The sequence below is a fragment of the Hemibagrus wyckioides genome, linkage group LG02 (assembly GCF_019097595.1).
Source record: "Hemibagrus wyckioides isolate EC202008001 linkage group LG02, SWU_Hwy_1.0, whole genome shotgun sequence".
In the NCBI taxonomy this organism is placed as follows: domain Eukaryota; kingdom Metazoa; phylum Chordata; class Actinopteri; order Siluriformes; family Bagridae; genus Hemibagrus; species Hemibagrus wyckioides.
This window is the reverse complement of record NC_080711.1, coordinates 14,104,259-14,123,432: the sequence shown is the minus strand read 5'-3', so window position 1 is coordinate 14,123,432 and position 19,174 is coordinate 14,104,259. Positions and strand designations below refer to the sequence as shown.

The 19,174-nt window shown below is 40.1% G+C and overlaps 1 protein-coding gene across 2 annotated transcripts; it reads left to right on the top strand.

Moving 5' to 3' along the window:
* The first annotated feature begins 425 nt into the window (after positions 1 to 425).
* On the top strand, positions 426 to 18,808 carry arhgdia (Rho GDP dissociation inhibitor (GDI) alpha). 2 transcript variants are annotated; one of them, XM_058409728.1, is made up of 6 exons: positions 426 to 565; positions 13,379 to 13,574; positions 14,744 to 14,830; positions 16,335 to 16,411; positions 17,148 to 17,211; positions 17,686 to 18,808. In XM_058409728.1, exons 2-6 carry the CDS (start codon positions 13,388 to 13,390, stop codon positions 17,883 to 17,885), a joined length of 615 nt encoding a protein of 204 aa, XP_058265711.1. In that variant the 5' UTR covers positions 426 to 565; positions 13,379 to 13,387; the 3' UTR covers positions 17,886 to 18,808. The 2 variants fall into 2 exon arrangements, with proteins under 2 accessions (XP_058265711.1, XP_058265705.1); XM_058409722.1 differs by having other exon boundaries at positions 458 to 565; positions 13,382 to 13,574.
* The last annotated feature ends 366 nt before the right edge of the window (positions 18,809 to 19,174 follow it).

Genomic DNA, 19,174 nt, shown 5'->3' with positions numbered 1-19,174 from the left:
TGTGTGTGGGTGTATAAAAAAAAAGCACAATTTCTAACTTAAATATAGATAAGATAGAATATAAGATTTACGGTTAAGTTAGAAATTGTGCTTTTTTTATTGTTGTACCTTGGCTTTAGGATAAACTGCAACAGCATTGAAGGTAGAACAATTGACATTAAATATATAAACATTATATATATATATATATATATATATATATATATATAGAGGACATATTTGCAATGTCTTTATTTCAACATTTAACAGGACCAACTATCAAATAGACCAAAATGGCAATTAATCAATCAATAAAGCATTGTCGTGATTTTACACTAATGCAAATAATCGGAAAAAATCTTTTCACGATTTTATTTTGGCTCACACATTTCAGGTTGGCGGAATTGCTTATTGCTGTGCGCATGCGCACGAATGCATAGAGCGCCAGCATGTGCGCGCGCCCGCCCGCCCCTGTATTCCCGGAAGCGGGTGGCTGTCTGACATCGCCGCTCCCTCCTCGCGCCATTGAGAAGTCAGTTGAAGCTCACGCTAGCCTATTGACTCACACAGCGCCCGCATCTCTACGGTAAGCGCTTTTTAATGGCGATATATCGGGGGGTAAAAAATATATTACGGTTCGTTATTGGGTGAACTATCGGAAGCCGCTGAAAACTAGTTCAGGTTGCATTTGTGAATTTCGTCGCGAGCTTCCGAGCTAACGTTAGCGAGTCCGGGAACTTGTCACAAATCTGAAGTTGCTGGTTAGCTATTTCCTGTTCTCGCAGCAGACTCTATAAACTGTAATTGAGGGAATTATTTCTTTTTTTCCCCCTCCTAATTATTTATTTCTATATCCGTGCACCTTCACAGTGCTAGCCGTCTGGCCAGCAGTCTAGTTTCTCACATGCAGCTCACAGCCGGGACTGAATAATGATCAGGTATTGTCTGTGTGGTGGTGATGATAATAGGCGACTCGAGTTACTAACGTTATGTGGATTCATTTAGTAGAAAATTTCTACACGCATCTTTTATATCCTTATTATGTGGACGTTTTAAAAAGTTTTCGAACATGATGCTTTTTATTATTTTTTTTTTGAGACATCGCCTGTGGGAAAGTTGACATGACTCTTCCCTCTGGGGGATTAAATAAAAGCCAAAAATAAAGCGTCTCCGGGAAATACAGTGCAAGTGAAGCAACCGCACGAATGCAGTAAGTGAAGCCAATTCTAGGCTTCACATTTAGCCCCGTATTAATATTAGCTTGCTGGCTAATATTGCTAGCTGTAATGTTGTGAATACCGCTTCTTTCCAGAATCTTCGACCTGAATTGATTTCTTTATGAGGCATTTACTCGCTAATGCCACACTATTTTTATTTTTTTTTTACAACAGTTTGTGTGATTTAAGTCCAGTGTTTCCGCGTTCAACAAGGAGATAGTGATGCTGTTCAGCTAACTTTTTCCAACTTCCGACTTTTTTTAATCTACTATGGGCGTTGCATAGCCTTTCTGCTAGGCTTGCTAACGAGCAAGTGAGATTTTTTTTTCCTCCACCCGTTTTTAGATAAATCCCGCCCCCTGCCCTAGGAATGCGCGAACGGAATCCTCCAATCAGAGTGCGAGGATGAATTGGTAACCAATCCTGATCTTAGATGTAAGGGGGGCGGGGCGGTTACCACGATGCGGGTGGGAGAAAATGTGTGCAACTTCCTGTATGGACAGTTCAAAGGTGGTTGAAATGTGACAAGCGATCTGGTTTATTTCTTGCATTTAAAAAACAAAAACAAAAAAAAAACGATTGTTTGTTGATTCTTGATTTCTTTATAGTTACATAATAATTCGCTGTAAAGCACAGACTAGGAAGCGTGCAGCCTGGTTTGGAGGTTTGATGAGCAGAGATCATTAATAGTTGTGTATGTGTGTGTGTGTGTGTATATATATATATATATATATATATATATATATATATATATATATATATATATATATATATATATATATATATATATATATATATATATAATATGTCTCGTGCTCTACGTGGTGATCGATCACTGATCTGATTATAGATTATGGTAAATCTGTCTTGAGGTTGAGCGCGTGGCTGTGATTTAGTGTTAAGCCGACTAGACAGGAACTCGAGGAGGAGTCGCTGATGTTTGCTAGGGAAACAAAAAGATTAAGCGAAAGATTAGGTTTATATTTGTGTATATACGTACAAGCGAAGGGGGGGGTAAAAAAAAATCATAAAAGATGTATACTGAAAGCACCGACACGGCTTTGCGCGAGCTGCTTCCTCTTCCGTCCTGGCTGAGTTTCTGGTTTGTTCTGTGGCTGTAAAAGCAGGGCGGTGTCTGCCCCCGCGCCACTGCTGCAACTTCTCACTGCTGCCACTGAAAAGCCTTCATGTCACGTTTTCATTCATTTAGGTGTGTGTGTGTGTGTGTGTGTGTGTGTGTGCGCGCTTTCTGTTACTAGACAGACCAGTTATCTTTGGGTAACCAGCAAGGCTAGGTCAGGTGAAAACGTCACTTATGGCAAGCCGGGTTTACACCGCACAGATTTCAATCGGATTTTAGAATTTCTGTAGTCCTGGGTTGTAGTTGGTGGTTTCATGGCTTTATTGGAGGCTGATTTTTGTGCCCTTGCGAAGAAAATGGTTGAAAAATCTCACTGTGGCCTCTTTTACGATGGTCGCCTGAAGGCCACTGATGATCCATCTCACATTTGATAGCTACAAATAGTCATAAGAAAGAAAACGTGAACAAAACGTCCTAATGGACAGAAAAAACATCATCAGTTTGCTTCGGTTTTATGTTTCTGTCGATGACGGCCCCTGTTCTTCGTCTTATTCTATTTATTTATTTATTTATTTTGCATGAGCCTGTATTACAGTAATCAATAACTTTTTAGATGAAACTTGAAAACGTTATATCCCATGGTATGGGATAGGATTTAGTCAGGATTTTATTTGAACCAAGTAATGGTCTAAAAAGACTGCTGAAATCACAAAAACCGTAAACTAAAACATCTAGTCCTAGTTGTGCTGCAGCACTAATTTTCATGAGTAACTATGGCTTGATAAAGAAGTGCATTTCTATTGGAGATATTGCTATAACAATTGTATTAATATCACCTCTTAGTATGTGATAGAAATGGAAACCTGCATAATGGATATTGCAGAATAATAATAAAATATGTATTTTGTCATACAAGAACCTAAAACATCCCCCAATTTGTCGTCTATGGGCCATTTCACCTTTTGCCGGAAACATAAAGCAAAACGATGCATTGAAGGATAATTCGATGTCTTAATATTGTTGTGAATGTGTCTTAAATGCAGTAAAAAGATATGAAACAAGCTGGAGACATTGTTTGGATGGTGTCTATCACCATATCTGGAGCACTTCACTGGAAAGTGAGCAAATTTAACTTCATGTTCAGTCCATTGTTTTGAGTTAATGCTGAAAAAAAGCCCAGTGAATAGCCTGGAATGAAAAGCATAAAAGTGAAATACAGGTGGATTAATAAAAACATCCGCTCTGTGCTGCAGAGGCAGGTCCATAACCTCATTTCAGTGTTTATAGCATCATTTAGCTAGTGACAGCCAGAGAAAAGTGCCTTTTATTAACACATTCAACTCACTCTCTTTCTCCCTCACGGAAGAACTGTAACTTGTAGACACCATGGTGTAGTATAAATAGTGTGTTCAAACTGAAAATCCCAACAAGTGCCCTTCAAGTACCCAGATGATGCAGTTATTCAACCGAAGGAAAAAAAAAAAGCTGACCGTCTGGAATGTTGGACACTTCATGGACTTGATGCTCGCAGTTTTGCTTATGCATCAGCAGAAAGGTGGAGCTACCAGGAGCTGACGCTGGATGAGAAAACATTGTCAAGATATCCGGTGGATAAGACGTCTTCCAAATGAATCTTAAATTATCTCGCACATTTATTTTTCCACATTTAAAAAAAATTCACTCTATTCTTTATTGCACTATTCTGCCTTCTGAAAAAAATCTCAACAGATCTTGATTGGAGACATTTCATTATTTTATGATAAGAAAACTAATATCTGATGGACTTGCACTTCGATTTTTTACGTCAATAAAGTGTGGTTATTGTTTTGAACCATTATCATAAAAATATTAATGGCAGTTGTTTCCCCAAGAAAGTTGCTCGGAAACCTGTTGTGGAGGTTTTTTTTTAATGCTTCACAATAAGCAGTATTTCCTGAGTGTCTGCTAGCGTACGAGCGTGGCCTTGCCGATTGTTTCTTTTGCAAACGCGCCCAAACCGGAAGAGCTCTGGCAAGGAAAAAAAAAAAAAGCTGAAGAAACAGGAAGTAGAAAAGAATGCAATGCTGTGTCACCTCAAGCACATTTCCTCTCACTGATTTAGTGCACAGGTTTTAAGTTGGGCTTTTTTGGTTAGTACTGACTGATTAAATGGCATTTTGTCTTGCCGTCCCCTCCCCTTTCGTTTATTTTATTTATTTGTTTTGTGCTTTCATCATGCTTCTGACAAAAGCCAGAGCTCGGGAATTGACAATGATTCATGTAACCAAGGTTCTGTGCACACCAGATAACTGCAGTTGGAATATGAAAAACACGCATCAGACAGATCCACTGACGTGACCCAGCCAGCACAAATATCATCTGCTGGGAATCATTTCAGTGCTTTTTCAAATCTAGAATCAGATGGAAATGATCCTGATGTGCCAGAAAGTAGGTTTAGTAGATCATTTGCTGAGGTTTCTCTGTCCATGAAGGAACAAACTTCTATGGACAGAGCAGTAAACTCAATCGGGTCAGAAACCAACAATGTCTCGATCCTCAAGCACAGAATCGAAATCTCTATTTAGTGTACAACCACAAGAAGGTTTCTAGTTATTCTCCCAGTCCCTGGTGCTTATACTGAGTGAAATAAAGCCTCTTAAAGTGTTATTTGTTCCTGATTCTCGTGCCCACCCATTTGCTTCACCTTAAATAAGCCATTAACCATGACTCACTAAGATTAAAGGAGGATTAAAGAAAAATATCAGTCCCTCTAGGATTATGTGATCACAGAAATGAATGCAAAGTCAAGCAAACTTTGTGATGAGCAGCTTGCATTATTTTATTTATTTATTTTTTAAATGACCAGATTTTCTACATATTTGGGCCAAGATGGACCATGTGATGTGATCACAATGTACAGTCAGCCACAGCCGTCTCTGATTCACGTGTGTTGAAAATACTATAATAGAGCTATCGTAGAAAGTAATTCCGTATTTGTCTTTGTGCTTCAATTTCGCCAGTTTCCCTGAATTTGCCCAAAAAAAAACGGCAAAGAAAACTGTTGTAAAATCAAGCATTTCTGACTGCAGCAATCACAATAAAAGTGGAAAAAAATTCTGGAGAGATCGAAAGCTAGAACTTGGATCTTTTAGAATCTGTACACATGCAGCTCTTTCAGACATAAAGCGTGTGCCGGGGCACTGGGCCTCAAACTGAACAAAAGAGCAGCTCCCATCTTCCCACAGCGAGTGTCTTTCAGTGTGTTCTCTGGCCGCGCTGTATTCTTACCTCACTTACTGTTCCTCCATGCAGTCATCTTCTGCCTGGAAATGTGCATTTAGCTTATCACTATTGATAATGCAGGGCTCTGCTGACTGCATCACTGACTCACTCACACTCTCCTCATGGCATAAGCGTTATTGACTGAGAAGTGATCACGATAACCTTGCTGTAAGTCGCCTGTTGGTAGCAAGGGACAGAAGCTGTGGTGTCTTGGCTGGCGAGGGCAGACTGCTCTCTCTTCACAATAAAGCAGCTGCTTTTGTCAGCCGTAAATGTTAGTGTAGAAACAAAATGAGGAAATAAGCTCCAGGAACCAAAGCATGTGTGGTTTTGGAATTGCTGAGATTTTATTTTATTTTTTTAAATAGTGGACTTTGCTTTGAAATCTTTTGAGACCTTGTGAGTGTACATAATACTGGCAGTGATAAAGGTAATAAAAGTTTCAGGGATTAGTACAAATGGTCTCAAAGTGCTTGGACAATTAAAAGAACGCCTGTCCATAGCTCGGGTCCAGAGTTTCACCAATTCATCTAATTAGTTCCACAATGTAGTGACTCTTATCTTTGGCCTTCAGGGGAGTAAGGACTTTGCAGACTTGTTGCTTGGATACTTCCTGTTCATTGTTTGGGTTTGTTGTTTAGGTTAACAGGAGTTGCATAACATTGAAGATATACTAAAAAGCAACGTGCACACACACAATTCATCAAATAGCTTTCCTGCAGGGTTTAATTTTTATATTTGGGTCTCCCAAGTGGTGCAACAGTAAAGCGTTCACCTCTGTGAACGTGTCCCAGACATTCGTGGCCAGGACCCAAGAGCCTCGCTATCTGAATGCAAGGGATAGCCTGCTATCTCTCTGTCTTTTGTCTTGTCAATCACAGCAACAGTGGTCATCTGTGAGACTATGTATGCGGAAGAGGGTCGATAGCGCCTTCCTCCGATTATGTTGTGCCGCCATGTGACTCATAAAGATATGATGACTGGCTCCATGTTTCTCAAGGGAACACATGTCAGCCTTCAGTCTCACTGGCTGGTAGCTGTAGTGTAATACAGTGACCCGGTTAAAGAGAGAATTTAAATTTTGCATGATAAGGTTTGAGTCAGAAGTTGCAGGATTGGTGTAATGCTAATGCTGCTAAAGAGAGCCCACAAGTAGGTCTTCTCAAACTGTTTCTCTTCAGAGATGAGTCATGAGCTGTGGATCTGTGCTGGGGTTTTTTTTTCTACAATAAGCAAAGGAACACAGCGACTAAAAATATGAACATGTGTGTAGTAGGCTGGTCCAAGAAGACAAATGGAAAAATGCAAACAAGGAAACTGCAAAGGAAAAACATTGCCACGGAAAGGGCTGGAAATACTTTTTAAAGCAAAACTGAGAAGTACATCGTGACCTGAGAAGAAGCGTCTCGCCTCAACTCGACTTCCCATCAGACTCTCTTGATAAAGCTTTTCTTCTGTCTCAATAAAACAGGTTGTGTGTTACTTTGCAATTTATTTTATAACGTCTTCAGCAAGTCCATTAGCCTTGCTTTTACATGTAAAGATATTTACTAGCAGATGCTTGAATTACTGATGGTGTAAACATGCGCTCAGTGACGATAGGTTCATCTGCGAGCAAAAGATGAGGGGTGTGTGTGTGTTTCGGGCGTTCGTTTTCTTTGTATTGCTCATGAAGAAAAGACTACCGCAGTATCCAACTGTGTCAAAAGTAACCGTGTGTGTGTGTGTGCAGGCAAAATCTATAACTTTCAGGTTTACTTCAAGACGGGTCGTATTTAACTCCAGGAGCAAAGGTTAAACGTTGGTCTTTTTGTATTGCTTTAATAACAATTTAAAATATCAGATCAAAATACAGATAAGGCTGTGCTTAAGAGGAAAAATTCCACCCTGAACCACTTGCATAGCAATGCAATTAGATATTGCCTCTGGGAATTTATTTGTTTTTTTATTCCTTTTCTCCCACTATTAGTCTTGGCCAATTCCCAGCCAACAATTAGGGTCAGTTCGGAGTCGAATATACGATCTTTGGACAGGATCGCTTCTCTCTCGTGCCATTTAAGAGCCCAGGAAATATTCAGCTATCAAATCTTTAAAATTGTAAAGTGTTAACTTTTTATATATTTCTACAGAGCATATATTTTGATACATGTTTCACACACACCCCTCCCTGTTCTTCCTCCTCGTGTTATCTGCCTTTGTGCATTTTGGTGCTCTTTTGAACCGTTGCCCCTCGCCTGTGTTTCATTTTTCAAAAGGTGATGCACACGGAGGGGGTGTTGGATAAAAGGTCAGTGTAAGGGTGTGCACTCTGAATTTCATGAGTACTGTGTGTTTGGTGGAGGAAAGCTGAAGAATCTGCTTCTTGGGTTTTATTTTTGACTAGAACACCATAGTGCTCTGATGTCTGTGACCTCAAATGAAGCCCTGAAACGAGTGTGCTTCAGAGGAAAAGGAAGCACAGACCTATAATTCACCAAGTAACTTCCCAATCCACAGAAAAAGAGGAAATGCTGCTTAATTAATGACAAGTCATAAACTAGCTTCGTGATTCTCGTGTAAATCATCCTCGACTCAGGTACTGTAACTCTACTGTGCGCATATTAATCATACAGCCACGATTCTGACTCTGATGCATTGACTCCAGTCCCTTAATCAGGTCAAGGTTGAATCCCAAACGTCTCCTGATGGACTTTATGGATTCTTGCGGTCTAACACAATTCCGCTATCTGTATGTGTATCTGTTTAGGGCATCGGATATCTGTGTATGTATTTATTTATTATGGATTTAAACCTGAAGTGGGCGTGGCCAACACGAGAAGGGTTTTTATTCCTGGTACATCATTCACGTTCAGAATTGATCTCGACTCAAAATGGTGTGCAGGATTTGGTTTATCCTGAACATGCAGTTAATAATAATGCTGCCTTACTGACCAGGCAGTTACTAAGTACGACGACTTATGGCTTAGTGCTGCATGGGTCATTACCACAGAGAGTAGGCAGACCATCCCTGAGAAGGTACCGGTTTTTTGGGTTGTTACGAAAAGTCATAGACAGATTTCAGTTCTTTTAGACCAAGTGGTCATTGGATTTGAACCCGAAGAAATTGCCAGACTGGAGCATTTTCTTTTGCAGAAAGCCATGTCCGTAGATTTAAAGGACGCATATAAAAAAAAAAAGAAAATTCAAAGCAGCTAGCTTAACCATTGTTAATTTCATCACATCTGATGGGTTCACTGGATTCATATATAATGTGATCAGATAAGCAGAAGGGTGGTAAATTTATAAATGATTCTTCAAATCAGCAAATCAAATTTTAACACCATCACTAGCCTGATATAACACGTAAGAGTGTCACACACCCAGGTGTCATGGGTATTAAAAGCAGAAGTAGCAGAGACGGATAGCACAACACCAACAAATAGAAACTATGCAGAACACATTTCACAATCGCAGTCAGATCCCTAAAGAAATCTGGCGGATGTGGGATTTCATTTCATTTTGGGAGCTGCATTATGTGTTTCCCAGATGGAAATATTTTTTGCATTTGTTATTATTTAAAAAAATGTTTTTAATGTTCTGTTCTTGACCTCTGTACTAGTGCAAGTCCACTTGGACCCACTGCCTCATTTACAAGCAATGAAGCTTAAAAGTTTAATTGTCCATATAAAACTTTAAACCAGTTTTGGTGTTTCTGTCCGAAGATGCAGGTATTAAAGTATCTAGCCCCGCTCTCGATGCGAATCATTGATAATTGATCATGATTAGTCAATCTTTTTTCATCCATCACAGTCCATCACCTCTCACACCCGTTCAGTTTAAGCAGCATTATTCTTATTGGGATCTGCCATGAGGTGATGATGGTGCTACTGAGGAACTGATGGTCTGTATTTAGAGGTGGGATGAGGTGAATCCTCCCAGCTTTTCTTGGTGAGGATAATTGTATCTCTCGAGGATGCTGATTAGGCTTGTAGGGAAGTCTTTCTGGGTGACACTTTGCCCTCTCGTGAAGCCTCATTAGCAGTAATCACAAACGCAGTAATCTTATCCAGATGTTGTTGCTTAGAAACAGCCTGTAGGTCCTGATACCTGAAGATGATTTGGATTTGGATTTGGATTCGTTAAAGCTGATTATCTACATGATGCCTGACTCACACTTGATGGTCCTTGCACTGCTCATGATCTTAAAAGGAGCCATGGTATTAGGCAGATTATCCTCCCATCATGTGGGATGTGTAATCTCACATCCTTTACAGTCCAGTTGTCCAGGCTTACGTGTGCAAGTCTATCAGACTCTACGCTTTTTTTTAAAATCGGGATTGTTTGATGGTAAGGTAGTGCGACTGAAGGTACAGCGGGGGTGGAGAAGCTAACGTCAAGTTCAAGCTGGCAAGTGTGAACTGTGTGTGACAGCTCTGTCAGACTGGCTCAAGTGGCCAGGGTGTTTGTTCTGCTTTGCTTGAATCGAGATCTCCCCCACCTCCAAACTAAATGTCAGAAAATATAGTCTGTTTCTTTACCGTCATCCTGGATTGTAATCTGCTGGTGTATCTGGATCTGTTTAGCTCTCCAAATGACTGCATCTCTGTTCAGATTTTTTGTGGAGTTAAATACGAACACGAGTTAGAAATGCAAGCACAGTCCATGACATTTTGTTTATATTATTCAATTTGTATTTGTTCGCAAAATATTCTAATGAATTGTTGTAATTGTGTAAATGAAGTTGTGTAACACTACACTACCCAACTTTACAGCCAAATGCCCAGCAGTCATTTCTGTTGAGCTTTAAAACAAGTGACGGTGCTTGTCTTCTGTTCATATCTGTATTTGTTTCTGGTTAGTACACATTATCTGTATTCCGCTACATCCCCGGTGCCTCGGAAGAAGCCAGGAAGTAATTCCGGATCATTCCTCCCTTCATTTTTGCTTCTCATAGCATCAGTGTCACTGTGAATAAACGTCATCTTTACCAGCCGGTGAAATCTTGTGATGAACGGTGTGGCTGGACGTGCCCTGAACCACAGCCGAAAATGCACGCGGGCGTCCAAATGTCTTTTCCAGGCTTCATTTACTTCACGGTGATTAAGTAAATTCAGCGCATCGACCGGAGTTCATATAGTGAATGCTCGTTTTACCCTCGCTGTGCTTGTGGTTGTGAAATGACTTTTCTGCCGGTGTTCTGTAAATAGAGGGAAGTCTTTTATTAGAGCGTGTACGGATTATTTTTATTCTGGGCATGTTTTCTGTCATCTCGCCGCCCGTACCTTAGCTGGGCCAGGCTGCCAGCTGTTACTCCCTGCACCCTCCATAGATGTTGTTACCAGCATAAAGCATTCCCCACATTCCATCTACATACCATTATGAAATCGATACGGAACGCTTTATCTAATTTTGATATTTTCTGCCCCAGTTTTTCAACTTCCTCAAGCCTTCCCCCCACCTCCAAAGCTGCTCAGCTCAGAAAGAACACCCCAAGGGCTGACCTGCCAAAATGCGCTGTTGGCAGGACTGGATTTTCTGCTTTTATGGGAATGCAGAGGCCCTGTATGGGAAAATGGCGCAGTGTTACTAATAGTTTCTCTTCTCATCTCTTCATAATTCACGTACTAATGTATTTAGGTAAGACATTGTTACGATCATGCTCGGATCATTACATTTGCAGAGCGTGTTGTCGCTGCGTTTATGAAAGCAGCTTCCGTAGTGGATGTTGGAGATGTGTAACGTTTTGAATTCATTCCCTAGCATGTGCCTTTTTTTCCCTCAGATCTTCTAGTCCTTCTGCAGTAGTTATCACATCTGTCTGTAACATGTGCCTGCATGGCTGTGTTCTGACTGATGTGTGATGTGAAGAATCAGTGGTGTGTTTTGCTCACTGAATTCTTAAACTATGTTCACCTCGAGATAGCTGTGTACCCTGAACGACCTGTAGCACAAGATTTTCCGCGTAATTATGTAACGTGGGCAGTGTTGCCTTCAGAACATGTATTTCGCAGGCATTAGCGGGGTTAGCTTGAACTTTTCACCGTGTTGTAAATTAGAACTTAAAAATATCACAGTATTAACAACCCTCCTGGACATAATACGCCATAATGCTAATATTGCTTTCAGTTATTAAATTGGATGTTTGCTATATTGCTAGTTATCGTTATTGAGCCTCAATTATCTGCTTTATTAAGTAAAGCGATTTATAAAATGTTTGCACAAACTTCCAAGCTATGATTCATATGCACTGAACTATTATAGCTATTTTATTTAGTGTTGTTCTTAATTGAGTGACTGGTCTTATTGTTTACAATTGCTTTCTTTGTGTGTAAGTGTGTGTTTTAATATTCAGTATTTCCTTAGGTAATGCATTAAAATTGAAATGAGTTTTTTTTTTTTTTTTTTTTTTTTTTTTTTTTAATGATTAAATATGGAGGTTTAATTGAAATGCAGAAGCCTTTTTAAAAGACAGCGTAAGTCATATAAAAGTTGCAAGTTTTATGATTTGAACCCGAGCAAATGACATTTACATTAGTTAGACTTCTTGTGCATAAATTTGCAAATTCCAAATTTCTTGCGTAAAAGGCTTGTACACATGATTTATGGATGAATTTAATGTTTCGTGATAAATGAAGCCTGTCGTATCGTATACGTCGTTCTGGGCAGTGTCACACTTGTTAAAAAATAAATAAATAAATAAATAAAAAATTAACTCTAGCCTGCTTTATCTTGAATTTCAGCTGACTGCTCATATTTCACAACCTGTGAGCAGAGGCCCACTTGAAAGATATTTAGGTTTGTTCTGAGCGTGCGTTCTTGTAAATCAGACACGCATACCATGTAAGGCAAAAGCACCACCGAGCAAAAGTACTTGTAGCCTTCCAGGAACAGGAAGCTGCAGCGGAGACAGAGAGGGTGCTGCAGAAGCAGAGCAGAGAGGCTTTCGTCTCAGCACCTGACTGCTGGCACTTGTTCACCGCTCTCTCAACATCTAGAGAAGAATTTGTTTCAGTGCCACTGCATTGCAGCAGAACAAAAAAAAAATTTTGCAGCAGTGTGCATGCGTGTTGCATCTTCCTGTTAGAGAAAAGGAAGATGCACACCGAGCTAAAGAGCCCGCATGACCTGTGAGACGTGAGGGCGTTTTATTTGAAATGGGGTGTATGTTGTGAACGAGTATCCCTGATCTAGAGCTGAAGGAAGCTGTGCATGTTAACGCCTGCTTTCTTTTTCTCTCTTCCCCTTCACCCAGGCCTCTCAGTTACAGCCTCTCTCCAAGAGCCCGCTCTCCTTAGGGCCGGCCTCCTCCCTTTTCCTCTCTTTTACCATAACAACCCTGATTACGTCCTCCTTATTGGACTGCTGCCAAGCCTTTGTGTCCAAGTCTCACACTGTGGCTCAGAGCGGTTCATACGTGACACTAGTTTGCCAGTGTCAAAGTGCACTGTTATATGACTAGTTAGAAAATAGGAACTGCTATAAGGAAGTTTTTTTTAGTTAATCTTGTCAAGGGTTGTATACAGAGGAAACATTCAAATTGTAAGCACCCTTTCTAAGACACTCCTGACACCAAAGAAAAGACATCAGAGATTCTAGCGTAAGTGTTCTAGCCCGTCTGCATGAAGGATGCTTTTCTGCTCACCACAGATGTAAAGAGTGATTCCTGTCCTCTTATCAAGGCACCTGCAGAACCGCTGCTCTCCAGATGTGTTTTGCATTGTTTATAAACTTTAGAGAGAGTTAATTAAAAGTGGTGGCGCTGTGAATGTTTTGGGCTACTGATCATGAATTGTATCGTGTCTCAGTTGTAAATCTCTTTTAAGCAGAAATAAAACCAGAAGGTGGGTGTTTGTTTCTCCAGTAGTAAATCATGGCCGAACATGAACCCACCCCAGAGCAGCTAGCAGCCATCGCTGCCGAGAACGAGGAGAGCGAGGCTGTGAACTACAAGCCGCCGGCACAGAAGAGCCTTCAGGAGATCCAGGAGCTGGACAAGGACGACGAGAGCCTGCGCAAGTACAAAGAAGCTTTGCTCGGCTCATCCACTGTGGCTGCAGGTGCGTGTGTGTGTGTGTGTGTGTGTGTGTGTGTGTTGCCCTGGGGCTTATTATGCATAACTAAAACTGAAACTACAAAAACATTTTTCCAAATTGAAATAAGACTATCCCAGTGAAATCAAACACTACAACTAAAACAAAAACTAGAAACATCGCCTCCAAACCTCGGTGAAAGCAAAATAAAAAAGACGAGAAGTTTTTTTTTGTTTGTTTTTTTTTCCCCTCCCCTTAGGAAGATTTGTGATTTGTTTGTGTTGAGTTAACTGTGGAAAATGGAGGCTGGCAGGAAGAGAGCGAGTGTGCTGAGGAAATATTTCACATGGAATTCTCTTCCATGGTTTCTAATAACAAACTTCTACATCTGTATGCAAGTTTTTGTCAAAGAGAAACTTTGTTAAAGTTAACATCTTGTCTTCACTTATTTTATGGACTGTCAGGCAAAGTTGCATGGATAAGTAGAAAAAGATATTTTAGACAAACATGTTTGGCTTTATAATGGCATGCTCATATTTCTGTTACGCAAACACAATATTCAGTGCACTCGTCTCAAATTCACTGTTTAATGGGGTGAGGTTTATAGATTATTAATGACCGTAAACATGCTTTGCTTGTTAGAGGGAGAATTCAGGGTGGTTATGGATTCCTCATGTATTGGAAAAAGCAACAGGAATTTACAATCATGTTAACTGCAACTAGCAAACCCTTTCATGTTCCAACAAAGCATGTGATGTTGTGTGTTTGGGTAAGCAGGACGGCTGCAGTGTTCACTAGATGACCTGATTTGAGAAAAATTGTTACTTCTGGAAGTGTTCTGCGCATCCATGCGTCTGACTTTGTAGATGGCAGGTCTTGAGATGAATGGGCAGAAAGGAGGTCACATCCCGAGAGGCCCAGCTTTCTGTCATCAGTGTCCTAATAGTGCACCCAAATAAGCTTTTTCCGTTCCTTTTTTCGAGCTTTTACTTTTGTCGGGTGGCGTTTAATCGATGCATTTTCCGAACCTAAATCCAGCATGAATCATCTGTGAATCTCTTTTTATAGAATAACTTCAGTCCATGTACGATGGCGCTTGTCAAAACACAGCTGGGTTGAGTCAGAGTCGCGTCCCTCAAGAATCCATCCAGCTTTTTGTCGTGATTTTAAACAGGCATGTTTTCTTTTGCTTTTAGTGGATCCCAACGCTCCCAACGTCCAAGTGACACGGCTAACTTTAATGTGTGAGACGGCCCCTGCTCCTCTGACCCTTGACCTGCAAGGTGAGTGACTGTCATCTTAAAGTGCATACCCAACATGCCTGATATGTATGAGGTGCTCAGTTTAGAACTGCCGAGCACGTCCACTTCTGATTAAAGTAGTATGGATAACAGATAATAGTTATTGATTACTAGGGCACTTTATACATGAGGCATGCTCATAAATAGCGTCTGTTTTTTTTGTTTTTTTTTTAATAAAACCTATATAGTATACTTTGGGTTATCCAAAACCCAGTATAATAAATAGCATTATTTCTAGTATCTAGAACAGACTGAAATCAGATGAATGGGATATAATGAAACCTCAGGAGAAAACATCATTGGAGATTATTAAAATGTAATTAAAATTCAACTGCAAAAAGTGTTTGTATTTTTGTGCGCAGAAATATGCAATGGTTTAAAAAATACTTCAGGTTATGGCAGTGTCTAAACTGGTATGATTCTACCAAGTTCAAAAAGCACTGGCATCAGTCAGTCAAACGCTGTTAGTTTGAATAGACGGTGTGGGATTCGTTAGAAGTGATGTCTGACTCATTAGAGACTCATTAGAGGAAATATTTGCAGACCTCACAAAGTTTATGTACTACAGTCTTCTTTTTTCCTTGTAATCAAAACTACAGATGTGCCAGTCAACATATGAATCTTTACTGACTGACACTTGCACACACTCGTGTGTCTCTCCAGTATTAATTGAGCACCCTTTGGAAACCCCGCCCCTTCCCTCACCTCCCATTAGGATACTACTGGCTCTGTCAGTGCTCTTGTTTCAACTATTTCCCTGATGAAGCGCTTGTTCTTCCTGTCAAGACACGTCATGAATTCTTTAACGTGAATTGAAATCTATTAACGTATGTTTGACTTGGCTAACATCTGGCATATCTGTTATCGTTCATTAGAAATACCACCGAAGATTTTTAGCCTAAAAATGGTCAAAACTGCTCAAAAAGCAATTAAACTGGCGTATAGCAAATTGTTAAAATGTTTTGAGCGAGAAAGATCCTCACTATACACCCTCAGTGCCAACAATCTCAATCCCAGTTGCATTGTGTAATTCATCCTTCTAACATGGATTTAACCACAACTACAAATGGCTAGGAGATCATGCAGGGCTTTGTGCTTGAGGGAGAGGAGAAAGTGCAGAAGGACAGACTGCACAAAGCCATCTACTGGATAGAGACTTGCACTGCAGTCTCTTTTCAGTAGAATTGTTGCTGTTTTTATTTTCCTAAAAATGAATTAATCAAGCCTCTTTCCAATTGCTGTAATTTGTTTGTCATTCACTGTATGTACAAAGGTTAATGATCCAGCATGTCCAGCTTTCCAAGTATTTGGAGAGAACAGTGCTTATTTAATTGTTAGTTATTTTTCATCTCCCGTGTCATTTATCAGTGACGTCAGTCAGTATTTTATGGCTGTTAACAGCAGTCAGAAGGACTGATTAAGGACATCCTTATATAACCCTTGGAATGTGTACTTACTGGTGTTGTCTGGGCTTGCGTTTTCTCAGGAGATCTGGAGAGCTTCAAAAAGCAGTCGTTTATTCTTAAAGAAGGAGTGGAGTACAGGATAAAGATCAGCTTCAAGGTGAGACGGTCATTTGTTTCTGTAGTCATTTGTCTGGGTTCAAAGCGTGAGCTTTAATATCTTTTTCCAAGCTTATAGTAGTACACTGCAGTAGCCTGTATTAGTTAACATTGTTAACAATTTCTGTCAAATCTCCCCCAGCTGGATACTAGCAGTCCTGCTAACAATTTATCACAGCTGGCTTTGAGCTATCGGCTTTCATTAAACGTGTACCAGGGGGAAATTTGCATGCAGGGTTTATTTTTGTTTTTTTAGAATATCAAAGGTACCAGCTTGTAGTGATTTAGTCTTCCACAAAGTTTCTTGCAAGTAGTGGTGATGGTGTTTGTTTATGCCTGTCAAGAGTTTTTTTTTTTGTTTAATGAGAATATTTAAAAAAAAAAAAAATTACACACTGATTATTGGCATTATGGCATGAAGACAGTAATTAGTAGTGGTCAGTGTAAGTAGCTTTTGAACATATCTTATGTGTTTTCTATAATCGAATCCTTCCTTTTTAAAGCCATTAAATTTGATCTAAATAGCTAGTTTTCCATTCTAACATTAACATAGCTAAGAGATATCTATCTTCAGTCATTTGTACCTATCTTATCTCTAACACTTCTAACAGTGAGCTGTTAAAGAAAGAAAGAACTGCTAAAGAAAACCAGACATGGACAGTCATGCCTCTTGGGCTTAGTAAAGTTAACACTGTTGTATGGGAATCTGATCCAATTTTCTATACAAATCTTTCCAGGTAAACAAGGAGATTGTCTCAGGACTGAAGTATGTACAACAGACCTTTAGGAAAGGGGTGAAGCGTAAGTATGATCATGTTTTCAGATATTAAAGGCAATCACTGATGCCCCAAAAAATGTTCAATTTAAATCTATTTCTCCTTAAAGGGGACGGCGCTGAAAAATTTGGTTGTGTAAGCTGCTACTGCTAACTTTACTGACACTAAGTGGAATCTGAAGTGGATGCAACAACAATCTATTTTTAGTGAAGTAGCACTGTAGCGCTAGATTGGTTTGTTTACTTTTGGCTCAGCTTGTCGCCTCTCCTCCTCACAGCCATCCTCTCACTTTACTTGTGAGATATGTGTGTATATGTATATCTCACAAAACTGTGTGTGTATGTGTATATCTGATGACTGACTCTCAACACAATTTATCAGCACCCTCTACCTCAATAACTGCAATGCGCACATGATGTAGAATAGGTGTACCTAATAAACTGGCTTAGCGTGGCTTGCTTTTGCTTTTACTCATTTAATTCATTCTCCCTGTACACAGTCGATAAGTCTGACTACATGGTGGGCAGTTATGGGCCTCGACCAAGCGAGTACGAGTTCCTCACCCCTCTAGAGGAGGCTCCAAAGGGCTTGCTGGCCCGTGGCACCTACAACATAAAGTCCAAGTTTACTGACGACGACAAGCATGACCACCTGTCCTGGGAGTGGAACCTCAACATCAAGAAGGACTGGAAAGATTAAGTCATCCCGAACCTCAGCTGCTTTTCCTCTCCATCGTTTTCCATTCTCTCTCTCTCTCCCTCTCTCTTTCCTCTCCATTTCCTCATAAGTACCTTCATTATGGAATAACTGGTTAATCAGCAAAGTTTCTCACTCCGTCCATCTTCCTACCATCTGTCATTCTTTGCAGTTGCTCCTCCCCTTCACTCCCTTCCACTGAACGAGTATTGAGGATTTTCATGAAAAATATATATGTGAAAACAAACAAAAATGTGCACAATCCAAATTTTGTGTTTTTGTTTTGTTTGTATATAAAAGTAAAAAAAAAAAAAAGAGAGGAAAAAAAAGTTCAAAAAGATGAATGCTTTTGACATGGCTGTTGTTGGTAATCTTCACGTCCCCAATGCTTATCCTTCTGTGTCCTTTACCCTACCCATGTGTGTGTCCTGTGTGCAAAATTCCTTACATTCCTTTTCTCTTTATTCGTTAGTTTTTTGTTGTTTTTTTTAAATTACCATAATCTGCCTTGATGAAAGTGATGGGAACGGTGCCGCTTAATGTTTTGCCACTGGCAGAGCTATCGGCTTTCCTCAACCCTATACATGTGGGAAGGTGGTGGGTACCTTTTTTGAGATAATCTGTGTGCAGTAGGTGGTTATAGCTGACATTGAAAATCTGTTCCTAGCAGGGATGTTTGCATGTGCGTAATGTAGTGTTTCAAAAAAGATGTAGCTGACGTGTTGCAAATGTGACCTCCTGTCCACTGGAGGAACTCCACTGATAAGCCTTCCTGGTAGTGGCCTGTGTATTTTTTTTTTTGTTTTTTGTTTGTTTGTTTGTTTGTTTGTTTTTTTTTAAGACATGTGGCCTTAAGAAATTATTCCTGTAGCACGATGTTGAGGAACTTTTTTGCCTTTTGAAGTGTACTAGTTTTAAATATTATACATTCATTCCCCCATGGCTGGAGCCAAAGGTGCTCGCTCTGCTTTTCCGGCTTCTTCCGCTTGGGAAGAACCGTTTCATCCGGTGCCTCATCCACTTGGTTTGATTCACGATAAACCAACTCATGAAGCCCAGTAGAAGTAGGTGAACGATGCTATAAAAAAAAAACACAACTCCGTTATAGCATCCCCTGTACCTTCTTACGCTTTATTTCTTCCTAGATTCTGTCCAGTGAAATTCTCTCTCCCAAATGTGTCCATTTCTAAAGAGGGCCACGTGCTCACTTCTTGAAACGTGCCCTTGGCATCTTGGTCTACACAAGCTGTCAGTGAGCGCTAAATAGATTTCTCATAGCAGAAAGGGCTGTT

Bases quoted from the DNA above. Each gene is read 5' to 3' on its own strand.
- arhgdia (XM_058409728.1), top strand. From the start codon at position 13,388: ATGGCCGAACATGAACCCACCCCAGAGCAGCTAGCAGCCATCGCTGCC. The intron at 13,575-14,743 runs GTGCGTGTGTGT...TTTTGCTTTTAG, and splicing joins CTCATCCACTGTGGCTGCAG to TGGATCCCAACGCTCCCAAC. The intron at 16,412-17,147 runs GTGAGACGGTCA...AAATCTTTCCAG, and splicing joins GGATAAAGATCAGCTTCAAG to GTAAACAAGGAGATTGTCTC.